General features: G+C 44.6%; 1 protein-coding gene across 1 annotated transcript; it reads right to left on the bottom strand.

Annotated features, from left to right (window-relative positions):
• Positions 1–1200: 1200 nt before the first annotated feature.
• On the bottom strand, positions 1201–23157 carry aldh1a3 (aldehyde dehydrogenase 1 family, member A3; the record flags this gene model as incomplete). The annotated part of the gene is made up of 13 exons (XM_084154378.1): positions 1201–1270; positions 1429–1503; positions 2465–2622; positions 4789–4953; positions 8376–8560; positions 9285–9387; positions 9933–10046; positions 11642–11770; positions 14790–14851; positions 17274–17403; positions 20947–21087; positions 22342–22446; positions 23047–23157. 13 exons carry the CDS (start codon positions 23155–23157, stop codon positions 1201–1203), a joined length of 1548 nt encoding a protein of 515 aa, XP_084010504.1.

Genomic DNA, 23157 nt, shown 5'->3' with positions numbered 1-23157 from the left:
TCTTTCTTCTGGGCATTAGAAAGTTGTAAAAAATGTAGGTAAATATTACCTTGTTCAGAACGAGAATCAAAATTCATTCCAACATTTGAAAAGGGAGAAAATGCTCCTCAAAATGAGAGAAGAACATTCATTTCAGAAAACCCAAATGAAGAAACTTTTTTTTTTGAAAAACAAAATAATTCCTCACATTAATCTCTGTACATGAGACCTACATAGATAGACAGGATCATAGGCATAAACTGGGCTGTGTTCAGTGTAGGCAAACGTTGTGGAACGTTGCAGATAGAAATGCTATGACTAGAGCTGACGTGGTGATTCCTTATTCTACAAATCAGAGGCATGTTTGTTCTATATAATATATTTCTATCTGAATGTTCCACAATGTTGTGCTCTGCTGAACACGGCCCACGTGCTACTATGGGACTAGCGACAAAGAAGGTCAAAAATTCTACACCACGTCTGTTGGTGGGCATTAGTGAAGCTGTGAAGTGCTGTGGTATTGTAATAATAATAATATAATAATATGCCATTTAGCAGACGCTTTTATCCAAAGCGACTTACAGTCATGTGTGCATACATTTTTACGTATGGGTGGTCCCGGGGATCGAACCCACTACCCTGGCGTTACAAGCGCCATGCTCTACCAATTGAGCTACAGAGGACAACCTTTCAATGGAGATTCTCATTGTAAAGGGCTGGGGTGTATTCATTAGTGCAAAGTGTAGCAAACCGTAGCAATTTCTATTGGACAAATTCAGGCAGGTCCCTCCCAGTTTGCTTCCATTTGGTTCCTATGAATACACCCCTGGAACAATAGAGCTGTGGGAGGGGCTGAAACTCTAATAGGGTTTGGCTGCGTTCCAATTCACTTCCAGATTGGCCACCTCTCCTTGTCTCCTTTAATTTGCCAACGAAAGAAACCCACTTCAAGCCACTGCAGTGTCCCAACACCCTTCGATGGCGTCCTTTCCTTGGCTTTTACACCTCGTGACTTTGACTGATAGGTGAAATATGCGTTGAATAGGGTTTGAGCACAGCACACACACCAATCAAACTCTTTAAGACCAAAGGTGATAAAGGAAAGGAGACAAGAAGATTAGGAAAGGAAGTGGCTTCAGAGTGTTGGGACGCAGCCTGGGCTGATGACAGAGAAGTGCTGGGCTGGGCTCTAGCAGTGGGGTGTGGTCTCTCCTGTGTCCCTCACAGCGTCTCAGTTAGTTTGATGGTCACAGCTTTCACCTCAGAGTACTCTGCCAATGCATACTCGCCCCTGAGGAATCAAAATGCAAAGGTTAATAAATACAAATGAGTTTGCATTGTTCTAATCATTCACATTGTATTGAACATTTGCAAAAGTGTAAAGTTTGGGCAAACAAACTAGTAAACCCTTTCATCACACATAGAGTGTTGAAAAGAAATGACTCTTACAGCTCTCGTCCATTGCCTGACATTTTGTATCCTCCGAATGGTGCCTGGGCATGAAGGGCGTTATAGCAGTTAACCCTGAGAGCGATAGAGAGACAGACAGACAGACAGACAGAGAGAGAGACAGAGAGAGTGAGACAGACAGTGAGAGACAGAGAGAGACAGACAGTGAGACAGAGAGAGAGCGAGCGAGCGAGAGAGAGACAGACAGACAGAGAGAGAGAGAGGGAGAGAGAGGGAGAGAGAGAGAGAGATGAGACTAAGCAGAGTAATGTCTTTGTTTACAGTAACTTCAGTTCCTTCCCAGAATTCACCAGGGACACGATAGCATGTCGCACTCATCCAGTGTCATAACCTTAATTTGCACAATCCTAATGCGGCCATAACCTTATGTTCTGATGGACCTACTCCTCTGCCATAACGTAACATAAACGTTCAGACTGAGGTCTTGACCTGGGAGTAAAACGTAAAGAAACGCTATGATCACTCAGGAAACCCTGTTGCTTTAAGGACAGTACAGATTGCTCAGCCGATATTGCGTGCCAAGTAAATGTCTCTCCAGCCGTTCAAATCTCTTCGTTCTTCTCTCCCACTCCCTGTCCTCCTCTCACTGCCACACAGAGGAGCTTTGTCTGGGATACCTACCTACCTAGCTCTGTCTTGTGGCCACCATGTGCAGCCACAGCTGTGTTCTCATGGGAACATGAAGAGGTATAAGTAGGGGATACGAAGTCGGAGTGAATAGGGAGTACAGTGGTAAACGGTAATAGAAGTGGTACTGTAGGAAGTAGTAGTTAGTAGCATATGGAGTAAAGGAATAGTAAAGTATCTCTATGGGACTAACCTACAGTATTTATAAGAACTGGTCAGGCATTACTAATCAATCACTAACATCCAGTTCTCTTCCTTACACTATTTTGGATACTAGTACTAGTTATGAATTGTTAGGATGGGAATAGTAGTAGTTAATAGTTGTTGTTGTAGTCATATATAATGATACTATCATGGTACTATTGTTCAGGAGTTAACAGTAACCTACCAGACGGTGCCAGTCTCCAGGGCGGCAGACACAGAGAGAGCCCGGTCCAGATTGCGTGTGAACACGGCAGAAGCCAGGCCGTACTCCGTACTGTTGGCTCTCTCTATGGCCTCCTGCTGGCTCTTGAAGCGGAATATACACTGGACCGGACCGAAGATCTGGATGGGGTCATGGAGAAGATTACATGCCCATTTCGAATGCATCCTTCCTACCGCCCTCCTTTGAAGAAATCCCTGATGTGACATGGCTGGATTGGTAAAGCTATGCGATAGAACCGTTGCTTACACCTATCAGTTTGTGTTGGATCAGTGATTACCCCAAGGAGGAAAGACAGGTATGTTTGTTACGTATTCAAACAGGCCATGGTGAGCAGGAGAAGGACAAAGCAAAACCTCACAGGGCACAGCTGTCAGTTCAACGTCCAATTTGGATTGACGTGGATATGATGAATAATGTGAATAAAAAAATAATTAAAAAATGCAATGACTTCACTGCTTAACCCTGTCAATGTTGTGTTGTGTCCAAATGAATCTCTGTCAGATCAATTAGCACCAATCAGAATAGCCTTGGGTCATATTCATTGGTGTTTGTTATTTGACAGGTCCAGATATTCCCTCCCTGTGTCAGTAAAACATGTTCAGTTTGGTGTCTAGTGAATACGACCCATTGAGATAGTTAGAGGATGCAACATTGTATCTGTCCCTTTATGGCGTCTGTGGGAGCATGAGCAGTGCCATTGATGCCATCTCCATTTTTAAGTAGTACATTTTATTCTTCTTCTACTTCTATGAGTTGGTAAACAAACTGAAATGCTGCATACTGCCACCTGCAGTGTGTTGTTTGAACAGGTATAAAGCCAAGGTTGGCAATTTACTGCCAACTGCAGTTATGGAATGTTTGCTCACGAGTATAATTCATTTACTGTACCCTCCTGATGACCTGGAGGGAATGATGTGATCCTTCCTTAACCCATAGGAAGCCCCACCTAGTTGACTACTTAAAAATGGTGAAAGTCCTCAATGGGGCTGCCCATGCTAAAACAGGCTTTTGGCCACTAGAGTCCTCTATCTATTTCTATGATACGATCCTGGTTTACCATGACGATAGACTTGGATAGACAGCTCTAGTGCCACAAAGGCTGTATTAGCATGGGCAGATCCATTGAGGACTTTCAACATTTTAAAGTAGTCAACTGGGTGGACCTTTCTATGGGTTAAGGAAGGATCACAGAATTTCATCCAGGTTAGCAGGAGGGATCAGCCAATGAATGGCAGCTGGCAGTAAATCCCCAACCTTGGCTTCATGCCTGTTTAGAAAACACACTCCAGGTGGCAGTATACACTCTTTCAATTTGTTTACAGACTCATAGAAGAAATGCAAGAAGAAATGGACTACTTTAAAACGGAGAAAGATCGCTGCCCATGCTGTCACAGAAGTCATTATGCCACAGATGCAAAGAAGCGCCCTCCATCCATCTGCATGACGATGACCTTGTTTGAACCATATATATACCGTTGTCTGAACCTGCACTTCAACCACACCACCAGAAGATGGCAGTGGTATACAACAAAACTGCCTGGACCAGTAGTGGCGTTCTCATTTTTATGAATGAAATCACTGTAATGCCAACATCAGAAACCCCTAACTCTGGGTAGAAGTTCCCCGTAGACACAGATCACAGATCTAGGATCAGCTTTCCTTCCCCCAATCGAAAGAAGAAACAGTAGGCAGCCAATACGATGCAGAAACACTTCAGTTAAGTATTTACAGGTATTACATACAGAGAACAGAATGATCAGATCAGCCTGTGGTATATTTAAGCAATCTGGCCCGAGGGAGTGTGGTATATGGTCAATATACCACGGCTAAGGGCTGTTCTTACACACGACGCAACGCGGAGTGCCTGGATACAGCCCTTAGCCGTGGTATATTAGCCATATACCACAAACCCCTGAGGTGCCTTATTGCTATTATAAACTGGTTACCAATGTATGCCGGAAGGTTGGTGGTTTACCCAATAAATGACTGGGTGTTTATACATAGAGTGCGACTCTCTTTGTTTTTATACCAATGTAATTAGAAGAGTAAAAATACATGTTTTGTCATACCCGTGGTATACGGTCTGATATACCACAGCCGTCAGTCAATCAGCATTCAGGGCTGGAACCACCCAGTTTATAATTCATATCAGGACGCGTTTCGACTGCTAGAGTCTTCTTCAGGCAGCGTTGTGGTGGACGGATGCATCATCCCCCAATCCTAACCTTAACCATCTGACAAGAAAATCACAAAACTGACCATAGATCAGCATTTGGATCTCTTACCTCTTCCTTGGCGATGCGCATGTGGTCTTTGACATGGGAGAATACGGTGGGCTGGATGTAGAGGCCTGTGTCCTCCATGGCCACGCCCCCGCATTCCAGTTTGGCTCCCTCCTTCTTCCCGCTGTCAATCAACTCCAGTATCTTATTAAACTGCTTCTGCTCAATCTGGAGGAACAGGGGAAGATAGGAGATGAGAGGAGATGAGTGAGGGAGGGAGGGAGGGAGGGAGGGAGGGAGGAGAGAGAGGGAGAAGAGAGAGAGAGCGAGAGAGAGCGAGAGAGAGAGAGGAGAGGAGAGAGGGAGGGAGTAGAGAGAGGGAGGGATGGAGGGAGGGAGAAGAGAGAGGGAGGAGGGAGGGAGGGAGGGAGAAGAGAGAGAAAGAGAGAGAGAGGAGAGGAGAGGAAGGAGAGAGAGGGAGAAGAGAGGGAGGGAGGAGAAGAGAGAAGAGAGAGAGCAAGAGAGGAGAGGGAGGGAGGAGAGAGAGGGAGAAGAGAGTGAGAGAGAGAGAGAGAGAGAGAGAGAGAGAGAGAGGAGAGGAGAGGAGAGGAGAGGAGAGGAGAGGAGAGGAGAGGAGAGGAGAGGAGAGGAGAGGAGAGGAGAGGAGAGGAGAGGAGAGGAGAGGAGAGGAGAGGAGAGGAGAGAGGGAGAAGAGAGAGAGAGAGAGAGAGAGAGAGAGAGAGAGAGGGAGGGAGAAGAGAGAGAGAGAGAGAGAGAGAGAGAGAGAGAGGGGGAGGAGGGAGGGAGGAGAGAGAGAGGGGGGGGGAGGAGGGAGGGAGGAGAGAGAGAGAGAGGGGGGGGGGAGGAGGGAGGGAGGAGAGAGAGAGAGAGAGAGAGAGAGAGGAGAGGAGAGAGAGGGAGAATAGAGAGAGAGAGGGAAAATAGAGAGAGAGAGGGAGAATAGAGAGAGAGAGAGAGAGAGAGAGAGAGAGAGAGAGAGAGAGAGAGAGAGAGAGAGAGAGAGAGAGAGAGAGAGGAGAGGAGAGGAGAGGAGAGGAGAGGAGAGGAGAGGAGAGGAGAGGAGAGGAGAGGAGAGGAGAGGAGAGGAGAGGAGAGGGGTGAGGGTGAGTAGAGAGACAAGTGGTTTCGTTAAGTTGGAGGCAGGCAGGGTGATGTCATTACACAAAAGGTAAAGTAATGGATATAAAGGTAGTATTCATTTACACACATCCAAAGCTGGCACAGGAGCAAGAGAAAGAAAGAACAGCTAGAAAAATAAGGGGATGTTTTCTGCTCCCACCACAAGTGATCTTTAGTGAAGCTGTACTGATAGCCTACATTGATAGCCAACGGCGTAATGGAAACTACGTTTCTGTCAGAAAAGACCTGAAGGCTATGTTCTGTAACTGTCCCACATCGTCTCATGCTATCAGCTGTAAACTTAAAGTAAAGGACTGAATCCTAATTTGTGGTCTGCACAGTTAACTTGAGATGATATTTGATTGACTTCACTGCATGACTTACATGAATATCTGAGTTAAGCACACAGCTCTCAAGGTACAGATGTAGGATCTTCATTTTATCACTTTTTTGTTGCTGAGAACTTTCCTGCATTGCAGGAAATGCTAACTTTTAGTGTATTTGAGTTTTAAAAAGGCTTCTAAAGTTTGTAATTTCCACTTAGAAATGTCAGACTTGATTTGCCCTATGAAAAATGTATCAACCCCCTGCAAAAATGTCCATTAACCAAATCCTTGGCCTCCCGAGTGGTGCAGCGGTCTAAGGCACTGCATCTCAGTGCTTGAGGCGTCACTACAGACCCCCTGGTTCGATTCCAGGCTGTGTCATAACTGGCTGTGATTGGGAGTCCCATAGGGCAGCGTACAATTGTCCGGGTTTGGCCGGTGTAGGCCGTCATTGTAAATAATACTTTTTTCTTAACTGACTTGCCTAGTTAAATAAAGGTTAAATAAAAATGCACATTTCCTGTTGCTGCAGGATTCTTTTCCTGCCGTAGAAAACTGGCTCAACTGAAGATCCTACATCTGTAGGATTTGGTCCAAAGTTAGGAACTGATCTAATCGTGAATAATTGCCAAAGACTCCAGCCACCCAAGCCATAGACTGTTCACTCTGCTACCGTCCAGGCAAACGGTACCGGAGCATCAGCTCTCAGACCAACAGGCTCCAAGGTGGCTTCTACCCCCAAACCATAACACTGCTAAATTGCCAGACTGCTAAGTAGTCAACTAATGGTTCCCGAACTATCTGCACTGACTCTATCTTGCACTGACCCTACGCACACTCACTAGACTCTATATACACACCATATACACACACTCACTCACTCACTCACTCACTCACTCACTCACTCACTCACTCACTCACTCACACACACTGCACTGTCACTCCCACACAAAACCCTCACACATTCACATACACTACATAACATACACGCATACCAATTCAAACACACATTCAGTACACACATGCACACACACACACACACTTTTACACTCATCATTTGCTGCTGCTACTCTACTCTACTCGTTTTTTATTTTACTCTTATTATTATCTATCCTGATGACTAGTCACTTTACCCTGCCTTCATGTACATATCTACCTCAAATACCCCGTACCTCTGCACATTGATCTGATACTGGTACTCCCTGTATATAGCTGCATTCTTGTGTATTTTATTTTATTCCTCTTGTGTTAATATTTTATTTTGTATTATTCTTTTTAAGCTCTGCATCATTGGGAAAGGTTAGTAAGCAAGCATTTCACTGTAAAGTCTACACCAGTTGTATTCGGCGCATGTGATAAATACAATTTGATTTGATTTGAATACTGTATACTGTCTGTTGCCCCATATTTGAGCATTTTGCTGTAAGTCGACATATTTGAGATGCTTTTCTACTGGCCAGCATCACAGACACAATGACTGGGGTTTGTGGCGTTCGGACGACTTGCTCTGTGTCAGTGGAGAGTTTCTGACAAACTGTGTCTGCTCTGCTATCCAAACACCTGTCTGAGATGCCTCTCTGGCAGAACACTCCAATCAGAGAGAAGAAGGAGAAAGAAAAGAGAGGAGAGGGGGGGAGAGGAGGAGAGAAGAGAAGAAGAGAGAGGAGAGGGGGGAGAGGAGGAGAGAAGAGAAGAAGAGAGAGGAGAGGGGAGAGAGGAGAGAAGAGAAGAAGAGAGAGGAGAGGAGAGGGGGGAGAGGAGAGAAGAGAAGAAGAGAGAGGAGGGGAGGAAAGAAGAGAAGAAGAGAGAGGAGAGGGGGGAGAGGAGGAGAGAAGAGAATAAGAGAGAGGAGAGGGGAGAGGAGGAGAGAAGAGAAGAAGAGAGAGGAGAGGGGGGAGAGGAGGAGAGAAGAGAATAAGAGAGAGGAGAGGGGAGAGGAGGAGAGAAGAGAAGAAGAGAGAGGAGAGGGGGGAGAGGAGGAGAGAAGAGAAGAAGAGAGAGAAGGGGGGAGAGGAGGAGAGTAGAGAAGAAGAGAGAGGAGAGGGGGGAGAGGAAGAGAAGAAGAGAGAGGAGAGGGGGGAGAGGAGAGAAGAGAAGAAGAGAGAGGAGAGGGGGGAGAGGAGGAGAGAAGAGAAGAGAAGAAGAGAGAGGAGGGGGGAGAGGAGGAGAAAAGAGAAGAGATACCTGTGGTCCGTGTGATGTGCGTGGGTCCAGGGGGTCTCCTATGACGATACTCTTGGCACTCTCGACGCTGCGGCGTACAAACTCCTCGTAGACCTGTTCCTCCACGAAGACACGCGACGCGGCCGTGCAGCACTGGCCCTGGTTGAAGAAGGCTCCCTTTTGGGTCTCCTCCACCGCCAACTGCACTGTTAGTGAACATAAGAGAAATGCTGACGAAGGCTGTCGCAAAAACGCCTCCATTTGTGTGACCTCTGCTGCTTCTAAATGTACATTTACGTTTAAGACTAAGGGTGAGTCCCAAATGCCACCCTATTCCCTATATAGTGCACTACTTGTGACAGAGGCCTATAGGCACTATAGGGAATAGGGTGGCATTTGGGACATAGCCTAATACAGTGAGTGTGGGTTGTCCTTTCCTCCATTAGAGTCCCTCAGAGCAATAACAGAACAATTGGCAACATCTTCCCTGAGGGCAACATTTGGCATCACTATGACATCATTTCCTGATTGTAAACTTGGTTTCTGGTCGTAGAGATGTCAGATAACAAGATTAGAACCAGGTAAACATGTATTTTTCTGGTCACAAACAAACTGAACAGAAACTGTCCTTTTACAACCAGTAGACAACCTGACCATGACGTCTTCAGAGACGTCGTAAAGACGTCATTGCAACCAGTTTTGCCCGCTGGGTTATCGTGTTATAGGATAGGAGTCACGATGGCACAATGTCCGTCACGCTAACTATCACACAGTTCGCAATCAGTCTCGAGCTCTATTGCTTACAGGCACACTGTTGATCACACACACACTGTGTCAAAGCCCTTTCCTCTGCGCCTAGCCAAGCTGCTGTCTTTGTTCTCCCTGTCTGCCTTGTTGGTTTAATAGAGAGACAGTAACCACATCACTTACAGTCCGAGTCAGCAAAGACAATGCAGGGGTTCTTCCCACCCAGCTCCAAAGTCACTCTTTTCAGATTACTCTTGGCTGCGGCCTCTTTGATCAACTGGCCTACCTGGGGAGACAAACAGGGCGAGGACGGATCACAGGGGGAAGTCATATAACAATGTGTCATACGGGACATTCAGTTCAAACAAATACTTTTAAAAATGTACATTGGGATTTGATAGGGAACGAGGGACTGGTATCGGTGAGACAGACTGTTAATGAAAGCATGTACTGCATGCCGAAATGAGAAAGATACCAACATTTTTAAACAAGTGTCAAATAAATATGACTTTTATCATACAATCCTGTACCCCACTTGGCTTTGAAAAATCATTTATTTTCAGCCTTGGGTTCAAATAGTATTTGTTTCCTTTTGATACTTTAGATGCACTTGATTGAGCTTGTCTGGTACAATGGAACACACAAACTAGTCCCAAAAGTGCAAACCCCGCCCATCTGACACTCCAGGCAGACTATTTGAAAGGAAAATACTACTTGAACCCAGGTCTGTTAATCTTGGAACAGACAGTGAACGGTTACAAAAAAACACAGTATTCCAACCAGTTTCCCCGTCGCTTCCAGCATTATGCATACTTCCAAACATGCACGTACCTTTGTAGAACCCGTGAACGCCACTTTGTCGATGCCCATGTGGCTAGCAATGGCTGCGCCTGCCGTGGGGCCGAACCCTGGCACGATGTTCACCACTCCGGGGGGGAAACCGGCCTATCATGGCAACCCGACGAAGAATGTTAGTGATCAGCACCATGTGCATGGGAATAAGGTACGCTTCTCGCTACCTCTTAACTCAGTCAACATGGATGAGTTAAAGGTACATTACACTTTTCAAATCAAAGTTAGCAGGATCTACACACAAAACGGATGTTGTGGGACGTGGTTTCACCTTGACATTAGACTACTCTTAAGGTCCGGACACATAGGCCAAACTTTCATTTAGGAGTGAAATGTCCCTTTAAGGAGCACAGTGTGTGAGTATCAGAGAGTTACTCAGCGGATTACACCAGGCGGCACCAGGAGCTTGTTATTTGATATATATAATAAATACGTCTTTTTTCTATTCAATTTCCATTGTCGTCTTTGATTGGCTGAACAACTCTCATTTACCCAATGATTAGAAGCAGAACTCTTGTCTTTCCCTTTAAAAATCATTACCGTCGACATGATAAAAGCGAGCTGGTCTAATCGCATAAGACCGGGGCTTTTCTCTGGGTATAAAACAGCCTGGGATCATTTGGAGTAATGGCCGGGAAGAGAAGCCAAATAGGTTTGAAACCAAATGTCTCATGACCTGCGAGTCACTACTACAGTCTAATTTCATACTGTACACACATACACACAGGCACAACAGCACGCGCATGTACACAAACACACACTGTATTGATTTAGGTTCTACACTGAAGACCTTCATATTTGCTCTCCTGAGCCCCGACATGAGGAGCAGAGTGAAGGGAAAGATGTTTGTAATAGAGGAGGGAAAAGGAGGGGGAGGAGAGGAGAGAGGAGGGGAGATGAGAGAGGAGGGGAGAGGAGAGGAGAGAGGGAGAAGAGGAGAGGAGAGGAGAGGAGAGGAGAGGAGAGGAGAGGAGAGGAGAGGAGAGGAGAGGAGAGGAGAGGAGAGGAGAGGAGAGGAGAGGAGAGGAGAGGAGAGGAGAGGAGAGGAGAGGAGAGGAGAGGAGAGGAGAGGAGAGGAGAGGGGGGGGGAGGGGAGGGGAGGAGAGGAAAGGAAAGGAAAGGAAAGGAAAGGAAAGGAAAGGAAAGGAAAGGAAAGGAAAGGAAAGGAAAGGAAAGGAAAGGAAAGGAAAGGAGAGGAGAGGAGAGGAGAGGAGAGGAGAGGAGAGGAGAGGAGAGGAGAGGAGAGGAGAGGAGAGGAGAGGAGAGGAGAGGAGAGGAGAGGGTCTATAGTTTGACCTCAGGTGTGTCTCCTGGTCAACAGATGTAATAGTTCATGTGTCCTGAGGAGGACCAACAGATTGCCTGTTGTTTTTCTTATAAAGGACAGAAAGTGCACGTTCACTTTTAGGATAGTTTTTTGGGATAGTTGCATATAATATCTCTCTTCATTACAATGCAGGATTCTCCCAATCCGATCCTGGAGAGCTACAGAGAGTGCAGGCTTTACTTCCAATCCAACACTGACACACCTGACTGTTCCAAATAATCAACCAATCGTGGCCCCTTCAGTCTGCACCACGACCAAATTGAATGTGTTTGTGCTGGGCTGGAACAAAAGCCTGCTCACCCAGTATAGCTCTTCAGCAATGGAGTTGGAGGCCCCTGTTGTACTTGAAAGTCTCTCTCACCTCTTTGATGAGAGATCCTACGTGCAGGGCTGTGAGAGGGGTCTGCTCGGCTGGCTTGATGACCACAGTGTTCCCACAGCACAGCGCTGGGGCCACCTTCCACATGAACATCAGCAGGGGGAAGTTCCACTAGGAGAAACAAAACAAGTGTATATTTGACCGGCAGGTTGAAAACTTAAAGGGATAGTTCACTCAAACTATAATTTAGTATTTTCTTCATTAGTCCACTGTTAATATGATCCTTTTTTTTTTGTTGCATGTCAGCAGCCAAGTTTTCAAGATAGAGCACTTTCAGTACAGAGCAAAAAGTGTGATGATTTGATTCGAGAGAAATAACAAGACCATTGTTCTGTCATCCTATAAAGTGATGATTCAAACAATCTGCTTAGAAAACCTTTCTTCTCTCTGCCCTGTTATTTTCCCTCCAGAGAACTTAATGAAACAAATGAACAAATAACTGGGCCCTCAAACACATATTAGACAGCAAACGCGTGTAAGAATCCTAATATTTACTGTTTAAGCATTGTTAACTTTTACAATGCTTTGGATACAGCTGCCACAATTAGGATTTTTTTGGATGTGTAACCCTAAAAACGAGCTTCCTGTTTTCCTAAGCGATGACTCATGGTCTGCGTGAGTGCCAGTGGTGCTTTTAGTAATTACACGACGTCCTTCAGTATAAATTTCATTTTGATGATATAATCTCCCATGTCGAACAACAGCCTTCTTGTTCCTTTGTTGCCGGAGCAACATAAGAAGATATAGACTTATGCTAGCAGAGAAAGCCCATTGGCCGCATTCAGTCAGTCAAAATGTAGAAGAAGAAAGGACACTCCGTCTGGTCTAGACTGTAGTGAACACTGTGCAATGTGATAGCCTTTACGCTAGCCTACATGGACTGCTATCCCACCCCAAGCAATCTGATTATGTTATAATCAAAAAGGAAATATGGATGTTTTTTTGGATCTGCAAGTCTGCATCCTAAATGACACCGTATTCCCCATATAGTGGAGGGGGCCCTGGTCATAAGTGGTGTACTATATAGGGAGGAGGGTGCCATTTGGGATGTGACCTTAATGTATAGTTGTAAGCAGTCGTGTTCCTTTAACGGTACACTTCAGTTGGATTAAGAGCGAGAGTGCTTTGAAAAGAAAAGGTAGAGATTAGGATTAGATTTCCAGTACATGTCCAAGATTTAATTTCACCCTCAGATCGAGTTGAAGTTGGTAAAGTGCAGTTTTACTGCGACCCACTTACAAATAAACATTTTTAAGACCAGTCCAAACTCAAATCTTCATTTTTGTTATTGTTCCAAATAAAGTTGCATTTACCTCAAAATGCACTTTCAAGAAAGATGTTACCTGAGAATATAATGGGATCATTTACTCTAATGCATCCCAAATGGCACCCTATTCCCTATATAGTGCACTACAGCCTATAGCGCTCAGTCAAAAGTAGTGTACTATGTAAGTAATAGGGTACCATTTGGGACACAGCATCTATTTAACTATCTCGTTATTGCTGCAGCTCTACTGATCTATGACTGTCAACATGCATGCTAAGAGTTATATTTCTGTACGTGCCAGGGACATGTAATGCCCTTGGAGCTGAGGCACGGAACAATATGGTTTTGGGGTGACAGCACTGACAGTAAAAAGCTTGATGAACGGCTCTTGTGTTTGGCACACACACACACACACACACACACACACACACACACACACACACACACACACACACACACACACACACACAATAACATTCTCCCTTGTCTCTAGAATAAAGGAGAGTTTTGGTGCCAATGTGGCGTCCGTCCATCACTATTCTAAATCTCCAACAGCCTGCTGTACTGTAGGCCAGTATCTGAGACTATGTCCCATGGCTATCGTCTGTGGGGATTCTGTTACAGTGAAGGTAAACTCACTGCACTGTACACCTCTGACATACACACACACTGTCCAGATGTATGAGGGATTTATTTATTTTTTATTTTTTATTTAACCTTTATCTAACTAGACAAGTCAGTTAAGAACAAACTCTTATTTACAATGACGGCCTACTTTACAATGACGGACTACTTTACAATGACGGACTACTTTACAATGCCTTTCCCAGTGGAAATATGGTAGGCAAAGTGCCATGATCGGGCATGACACAAATGCTGTGTGTGTGGATGGCTGGGCTGTTGGGTGGTTGGGACTTTGGGTGGGTGGGTGGGTGGGTCAGTGGGTGGGTGGGCCGTTGGGTGGGTGGGTGGGTCGGTGGGTGGGCCGTTGGGTGGGTTGTTGGTGGGTGGGCCGTTGGGTGGGTGGGTGGGTGGGTGGGTGGGCCGTTGGGTGGGTGGGTGGGTGGGCCGTTAGGTGGGTGGGTGGGTGGGTGGGTGTGTCGGTGGGCGGGTGGGTGGGCCGTTGGGTGGGTGGGTGGGTCGGTGGGTGGGTGGGCCGTTGGGTGGGTCGTCGGTGGGTGGGCCGTTGGGTGGGTGGGTGTGTGGGCCGTTGGGTGGGTGGGTCGGTGGGTGGGTGGGTGGGCGGGTCGGTGGGTGGGCCGTTGGGTGGGTGGGTGGGTCGGTAGGTGGGCCGTTGGTGGGTGGGCCGTTGGGTGGGTGGGTGGGTGGGTCGGTGGGTGGGTGGGTGGTTGGGTCGGTGGGCGGGCTGGTGGGCCGTTGGGTGGGTGGGCCGTTGGGTGGGTGGGTGGGTCGGTGTGTGGGTGGGCCGTTGGGTGGGTGGGTGGGCCGTTGGGTGGGCGGGTGGGTCAGTGGGTGGGCTGTTGGGTGGGTGGGCCGTTGGGTGGGTGGGTGGGTCGGTGTGTGGGTGGGTGGGTGGGTCGGTGGGTGGGTGGGCCGTTGGGTGGGTGGGTGGGTGGGTGGGTCGGTGGGCCGTTGGGCCGTTGGGTGGGTGGGTGGGTCGGTGGGTGGGTGGGTGGGCCGTTGGGTGGGTGGGTGGGTGCGTGATGTGTGTGTGTGTGTGTGTGCGCATGCATCTTTAAGTCAATGTAGGTGAATTTCACAACTCCTATTTGCCAAGTCATTGTGTTTAGTTGTAGCACAGCAGTAGTATGTGTTTAGTACTTGTTCACACCCTGCCAGCAGATTCTACATATATTATTATTACAGAGTCACAAACACAAAGCAGCCACTGGTCTTACTTACTGGAATGATGGCTCCACACACACCTATGGGCTCATGTTTGGTGAAACACATAAAAGTGTCATCTGGAGAAACAACAACACAACAACAAGAGACTCATTATCAATCTCTCTCCATTCAAAATGACACATTACTTCAAGTTTAAAGTCTGTTTAAATGTGGCATCCTTTCTCATTTATTTAGCTACATCAACCATTTGCATTTTCGAATGATGGTCAAAAATATCCTTATTAAGCTCTCCATATAAACGGGAACACAGTCATTTTGACACTCATCCTCTGCCCGTCCTAAAAGTCCCTGTGCTTTGCTACTCACATGGCTGAAAGTCCTGCTTAATAGAAGGAAATAGAGCAGGTGGATCTAGAGACACCAATAACCAGACTATTAAGCCTACTGTTTATGGTGAAATGTCACCCTTGACCTTCTTGGAATGGGGTTGGGGCAATTAAAAGTGTCCCCCCCCATTTAATTGCTGCAATGTCCCACCCTCCTCTTTCTCTGTAGTAGTCAACTGGCTTTTTATGGTAAATATAGTTGAACTATAAATAAGTTAAGTTAGAATGTTTATGCAATAGAGTTTATCTTAAACTACTTTGTTAAGCAGAATGTACTTACTTGGGTGTTGCGGGTACTGAAAGGTTTGTTAAAATCCTGTAAAACCCTGTCTCAACAACTATCAATTTACAAGATCTTAGTGCACCATGTTGCACATGCGTTGCAGCAATTGTTCCACCAATAGTCTACTGTGGTGCAACCAAACCTTTTAGTGCCCCCAACTCTAACAGCAAACAAGGTAGGCCTACATAAAACAAAGACAGGAAACTGTCTATTATAAAATACATGTATAATACTGCATAGTAACATGAAATTATACCAACACAAGACATTTCAAAATCCTTTCCCAATACTGTACCACAGTATCTCTGCAACTAAGGTCAATCCTTCTGAGATAGTGACTAGAACAACAAACTGACTCCAATGCTGCCTCCTAAATGGCACCCTATTCCTGATACAGTGCACTACTTTTGACCAGAGCCCTATGGTACCTTGCTTCCTTTCACCTTGCTTCCTTCCACCTTGCTTCCTTTCACCTTGCTTCCTTTCACCTTACTTCCTTCCACCTTGCTTCCTTTCACCTTACTTCCTTCCACCTTGCTTCCTTTCACCTTACTTCCTTCCACCTTTCTTCCTTTCACCTTACTTCCTTCCACCTTGCTTCCTTTCACCTTGCTTCCTTTCACCTTACTTCCTTCCACCTTGCTTCCTTTCACCTTACTTCCTTTCACCTTACTTCCTTCCACCTTGCTTCCTTTCACCTTGCTTCCTTCCACCTTGCTTCCTTTCACCTTGCTTCCTTTCACCTTGCTTCCGTGACATTTTGCATGATCCCCCTCCACCTCCACAAAAGCCCAGCTGATAGCCTAGATAATCGGTTCAATCCGATCCTCTCTCTTCTCTTGTTTCTCCTATTGATGTATGTGGTGATTACAGACAGACAGACTCCTACACACACAACGCTCATCTCCCAGGCCCTATTATCTCCCGGGGTTACTGGGTGAGCCTACTCACCCCACGCTATACCGCTTATCAAAGGTTACATTTCCATAGCCAGTGGAGTGGACATGGGATGTACAGTAGAGGGAATTAGACTGTGTCCCAAATGGCACCCTATTCCCTATGTAGTGCACCTTCGCTTATTTAGGCCCAGAGCTGTATTTAGGCCCAGAGCTGGAGGGGGAGGGAGGGGGAGGGACTAGCTCGGAGGCGTTGATGAGGCACTGATCTGGAGTGTCTGATTCTCAGCTAATCCCGACACAGACTGTTGCACCTCGCTGATTACCATCAGCCCCCTCTTCCTCTTCCTTTGTCCTCGGCAGCCTTTCGTCTCTCAACTGCCCCATTGGAATCTAATCAGGAGGAAAGAGGGAAGCCTGTTTTGTCTATCTGACGTCCTGCCGTGGTGGCCGAGGATGGTTTTTGACGCTGTGCAAGGGGGAAGTATTAAGAGGACGGATGAGATGCCACCCAGGTCTGCGGACAATTGATGGACCGGCTGAGTGACTCGACTGCTAATTAACTCGTTTCTTGACGACTGTGCAGAACCAGTGGGCTAATCATATACTGGACAGAGAGTCTATGTGAGCCATTACGCCACAAAGGAGAGAGACAAGTGATTGTTGCGAAACAGCTTGCTCAGATTGACAGGTCATGGACCTTTTTGGGCAATACTTTAACAAAAGCTGTCAGTTATAATGCATTATTACCTGTAATAACACTGTTTGGAAATCTTGTTATATTATAAATGTATGAAATGGTAATAACTGGATCATTATGAGATGATACTTAGACATTATAAGGGGTCATAAGCCTACATGCTTTTAACAAATCGTACAATACATTATGACCACATCATAATGCACTATACCTGTAGGTGAAAGTAATAGTCTGGCAATCTAAAAGGGTTTAAAGCAGCACAGAGACACTTACCTACAGGCATGGTTTTGCCATGTATCTTGTCGGCCCAACCGGCATAGTATCTAAGGGTTTTGATGCTGCCGTCCAGATCAATGAAGAAAGAATGTAGGAAGGGTTTCCCAGTGTCTATAGTCTCCATGGTCTGTAAAAGAGAAGGAATAGTCATAATCAGAAACACTGAACATGGCGCAATAAGGCCACATCAATGCAGGCTGTCCTAACTTCTAAAATGGGAAATCTGAGGCAGAATCATGTCAATAGAATAAAACAAAGAATAACTAATAATATAACTAAAAATATATTTTGAGAGGTTCTCTCATCTTTTGCACAGTCAGCTGCAAGCGCAGCACCATCCATGCCTTGGTTGCTACAAAACAATGTTTTATGCCCTCGACGTGCGCCAATAAGTTAATATGGGGCGGCAGGTAGCTTAGTGGTTAAGAGCGTTGTGCCAGTAACCGAAAGGTCGCTGGTTCTAATCCCCGAGCCGACTAGGTGAAAGATCTGTCGATGTGCCCTTGAGCAAGGCACTTAACCCTAATTGCTCATGTAAGTCGCTCTGGATAAGAGCGTCTGCTAAATGACAAAAAAATATATATATATATATGCTGTGGGAGTTAATTGGTTCAGAAAGAAAAGTTATAATGATTATAATGATAAATGAATATGAGGCTGAGTAGAGGCACTGGGTACGGCATGGCTGCCATAGCTAGCAGGGTTGTCTCTCTGTGTAGCCAAGGGTGGTGTGAGCTGGAACATTATATGACCATGAAATACAACAGATCCATCTGAATCTCATCTGAATGTCATATCAAATGTATTTCAAATCTAGATTAACAATCATTTCTATAGAGTAGAGGGGTGGACAGAAACCTTGACAAAAGCAATCCATGACGTTGTGTATTTGACAGTATTTCAATAAGTGACTGTACGTAAGTTACTAAACTCTTTGACGGACACAAGCTGCTTGAAACCACTAAGCCGAATGTGTTGGGGAAGAGAAAAATATTGTATGGTGAGACCAACTGTGTCAAACATGATTTGTACACTTAAAAGGTGCTATGATACTCAAGTTCTTTGATTGACTCTCTCAAGTCAAGTGAGACACAAGTCAAGTGTTTACTAAAAACCTGGGTCAAATACGTAAAATACTTTAAAATAGGCCTACTTGAAAGTATTTGAGGTGCGCTTGATTTACCTTGGAGTTTGGGAGAACCCATAGAGAATGATAGAGGACTCTTCTTTGTATCAGTCCTATTTATGGCATCTGTGAGTGCACTGGCATCTCCATTTTGAAGTAGTCCATTTTATTCTACAACTACTTCTATGAGTTGGTAAACAAACAGAAAGGATGCATACTGCCACCTGGAGTGTGTTGTCTGAACAGGTATAAAGCCAAGATTGGTGATTTATTGCCACCTGCAGTTATGGAATGTTTGCTTACGAGTATAGTTCATTGGCTGATCCCTCCTGATGACCCGGATGGAATTATGTGATCCTTGTGAATTACACTGTTGAAGGCTTAGGAAGGCCGAAATGTTTGTCTATCTACCTACCACCGAATGAACTAAATACTATAAAGAAACCTTGAATCTCCTTTTTGAGTGCGGACCAGCTACATCATTTTGTGATCCTTCCTTAACCCATTGGAAGTCCCACCCAGTTGGCTACTTCAAAATGGTGAAAGTCCTCAATGATGCTGCCCATGCTAAATCAGGCTTTCGGGCTCTAGAGTCCTCTATCTATCTCTATGGGAGAACCAGCTCAAGTGCAGCACCAGCAATGATATAATAATAATATAATATGCCATTTAGCAGACGCTTTTATCCAAAGCGACTTACAGTCACGCGTGCATACATTTTTGTGTATGGGTGGTCCCGGGGATCGAACCCACTACCTTGGCGTTACAAGCGCCGTGCTCTACCAGCTGAGCTACAGAGGACCACGATATATGTAGGCTATTTGACCAATAAGATCTAATTCCAACATTCAACCAAAGCAAATGGAAAGATAATAAGAGACGAAGCACTGCCACAGAGCTAGAACACCAATAGATTTATCCTGTCTTTTCATTGGGCTAAATGCTAAATCTGGTCTTTATTTCTCCCACAAACAGAACAGGGGTTAGTGTAATTAGCGATACCCCAGCACAAGCAGCCCTCCCAGAGCATGTTTTCAATTAGCAGCCACATGCAATCCCATAATATGACTTCACTCACATCTGTAATGTTTCATTTACAAATCGGACTCCTAATGCAATCTGGAAACTCGATTGAGAAGGCACTGGAACATGGCTCGGATCACCCACCACTGTAATATCTGACTTACACTGTAAAAAAAATAATCCAAGGTGGCCCAACTCAAGATATTTTAGTAACTAGTTCCACAGACTTTTTGAGTTTACTCAACTTTTTGGAGAAGTGGCGGCAGGTAGCCTAGTATTTACAGCGTTGGGCCAATAACTGAAAAGTTGCTAGTTCGAATCCCCCGAGTCACAAATGTGAAAATTCTGTTGATGTGGCCTTGAGCAAGGCACTTAATCGTAATTGCTCTAGGGGTTGCTGTTAATTATGTCAGACCATCTCTCAGGGAGAGTTGGGATACCGGTATGCAGAAAACACATTTCCAATTCATACATGCGTATTAATACACGCTTGTACATGTGTTGCATAAGCCTCATATTTTAAGTTGGCCAAAACATTGTTCTAACTCAACTATACACTGAGTATACCAAACATTAGGAACACCTTCCTAATATTGAGTTGCACCCACCTGGCACCTACTACCATACCCCGTTCAAAGGCACTTAAATCTTGTGTCTTGCCCATTCACCCTCTGAATGGCACACAATCACAACCCATGTCTCAATTGTCTCAAGGCTGAAAAATCCTTCTTTAACCTGTCTCCTCCCCTTCATCTACACTGATTGAAGTGGATTTAACAAGTGACTTCAACAAGGGATAATAGCTTTCACCTGAATTCACCTGGTCAGTCTATGTCAATCAACTTAAAAATATGTTTTTGATAGATGTTTTGCATGGAAATTATTTTATTATTGACAAAAGACTGTTATATTTTTTTATGTTAAAGGAATACTACACTCAAAAACTATATTTAGGTATTTAGTCCATTAGTCCCCTGTTAATACAATTCCATGTCAGTTAAACTTTTCCCCAATTTTTATATTTAACCTACAAGTACTTTTTCTAAGTTGCATTTTTTACAGTGAGGAGGAGGAGGAAAACACACAATCACCAGATAAGAGGGAGAGAAAGAGAGAGGGAGAGAAAGAGAGAGAGATTGAGAGAGAGATTTCATGCAAGTTGATCTTCTTTATAATGTATTTTTATGGCTTCTCTTGTGCCACACACAGGCCTAAAGTCTCACAGGCTCTCACCAACAATATTAGAATGAATGTCAAGGTTGTGTGGGGATTATATAGCAACAAGTGTAGAACTGAAAAATATATATTACTCGAGTCGCGATCACAGATCATGCACTTTCAGCATCTGGTGCATTGCGCACTGCGCTGCTGCTGTCAATTATCTCTGGATACCCAGAATAGATGATAGGCTACCTTCACAACGCAGGTGTCAGGTGTAAAGTTGACCAATAGGCTGCTAGTTGTAGCCTACTACAGTCTAGAGACAAATAATGTTAATAGACCGTTATATCGACAACTTACCGCTAGCAGTGCCTGGTCCCTCTCGATCAGGTCTGCGAGCTTGTGCAGGAGTCGCCCCCGGCTTGACACATCCATCCTTCGCCACGGCGAGCCCCTCTGGCTGGCCGCTCTGGCAGCCTTTACAGCCTTGTCCACATCTGCCTTCAGGTACACATCAACAGCTTTCACACGGACAACTGATAACCTACCTATAACATTTCTATGCGTAATGTTATTTTGCATAAGTTACAATTATGAGCAGGCTAATGATAATTGATAGGCCTAATTCATTCGCACAAATTTATTTTTGTCTGTAGCCTAATAAAATACTTTGGTATTGAGTTGATAGACAGTCGCTCTCTTGGTTTTCAATTAGGCTATGGAAAAGGAAATGAAACATATAGGCCTAGATCTTTTCTTGACCAGGGACCCCCTCCCAGGCAAACTGGCAACCCAGGGACCGCCATCATACATTAGCAAAAACATGTATTTCACATGTCTTGTCTTATCATCAGCTGAATGATAATGGCAAGGAGAAGTAATCAACATTTTAAAATGAACAGATTTGGTAAATAATTTTTCATTATTTTGACCTCCCCACATTATAATTGGAAGAGGAAGTATAATCTCTAACATAGGCTATTAGCTAGAAAGGTAGTAACTCCAGAAATATTTTCGCTAAGATCAGCTGTTTAGCTGGTTAATAAACAAAGGTTAGCCATGTGTTGGCAAAAATGTATGTCCAAGTCAAAAAAGCTTACCAGCAGCGAACAGCACTTGCCACACTGGTAGCCTATTGACTGGTAGCCTACTGACTGGTAGCCTATTGAGTGGTAGCCTACTGACTGGTAGCCTACTGACTGGTAGCCTATTGACTGGTAGCCTACTGACTGGTAGCCTACTGACTGGTAGCCTATTGACTGGTAGCCTACTGACTGGTAGCCTATTGACTGGTAGCCTACTGACTGGTAGCCTAATGACGGGTGCTTTTTCAAAGCCTATGTCAGATACTCCAGCGAGTTTAATTGGCTCCAATGAGTGTAATTTGCTCAATATTAGGAGTTGAGAAATAAAGTTCACATCATTAGAAATAAAACATGATCCTATTTTCTGTAGGTATGTAATTAAAAATGTGTTTATTCTGTTGTTGCTAGCGATATTCATAAAAACGTTGAAAAAAATAATGTATATAAAATAAAATATTTTCGCGGACCCCCTGCAGTACCTGGACCCCCGGTTGAATACCCCTGGCCTAGATAATCAGAACCAGACTGAGAGAGATAAAGAGAGGTGGAAAAAAGTCAGGGTCACTGCAGTAGGTGTAAACTAATTCTGTTAATTTAATTTCGCAAACATTCCTTATTTCGTCAAGTCAACTTATTAATCGGGACATGAATTTATGTTTTAGGTACATACTTTGTCTGCTTCTTCCACTTCACAGATTTTGACACCTGTTGCTGGATTGAAGGTCTGAAACGTCTTTCCTTTGACAGAGGTGTGCCACTCATTGTTGATAAAAATCTGTTGAACACAAAGAAAGACGCTTAAAAAAAATAAAAATAAAGTTTTACAACGCACCTGTTCATTAGGCTACTACCAGGAAGCAATATAACACAGGAGCATAAATAATGCGTGTTTTTTGGTTTTCAAATATAGTTTTCATGCAACCTTTTGGATCCAACTCCAATATGAAGACATGGATATCACACCAACAGGCAAACCACCACAACATTTAGCCTACGCACAGGCTACAGCCTAACATGCGTTAGAATAACTTGACGAAAATCACCTGCCTTGGCTTATGATGTATTGAACATGTACTTTTACATTAAATTATACCTTATACTTTACACTCAAGTTTCAAGTTTTGTATTGTCACTTGCACTAACTAGTACAGTGAAATGCCTTTCTTGATTGCTCTTTCCCAACAATGCAGTAGTACTATATATATATATATATATATATATATATATATATATATATATATATATATAGTTCAAAATAGTTCAAAAGTTGTGCATACCGGTGTTTCAGATGTTTCGGCTTAATACTTTTTTTCACATTACATTTTCACTATTCAGTGATTGCTGCTATGTTACTTCAATAAGACGTGCGTCTCACCTTGGTGTGGCGTATCTCCTGCACTTTGACCGGCTGAGGAAAAGGCATGGGAGGGCTCCCCTCGCCATTCGCCCCCGTCACCCCGTTCTCTGTAGTTCCGTTCTGAGCCAT

The sequence above is a fragment of the Coregonus lavaretus genome (assembly GCF_964263955.1).
Source record: "Coregonus lavaretus genome assembly, chromosome: 37".
In the NCBI taxonomy this organism is placed as follows: domain Eukaryota; kingdom Metazoa; phylum Chordata; class Actinopteri; order Salmoniformes; family Salmonidae; genus Coregonus; species Coregonus lavaretus.
The sequence above is the reverse complement of the archived record's forward strand: the minus strand, read 5'-3'. Positions and strand labels throughout refer to the sequence as shown.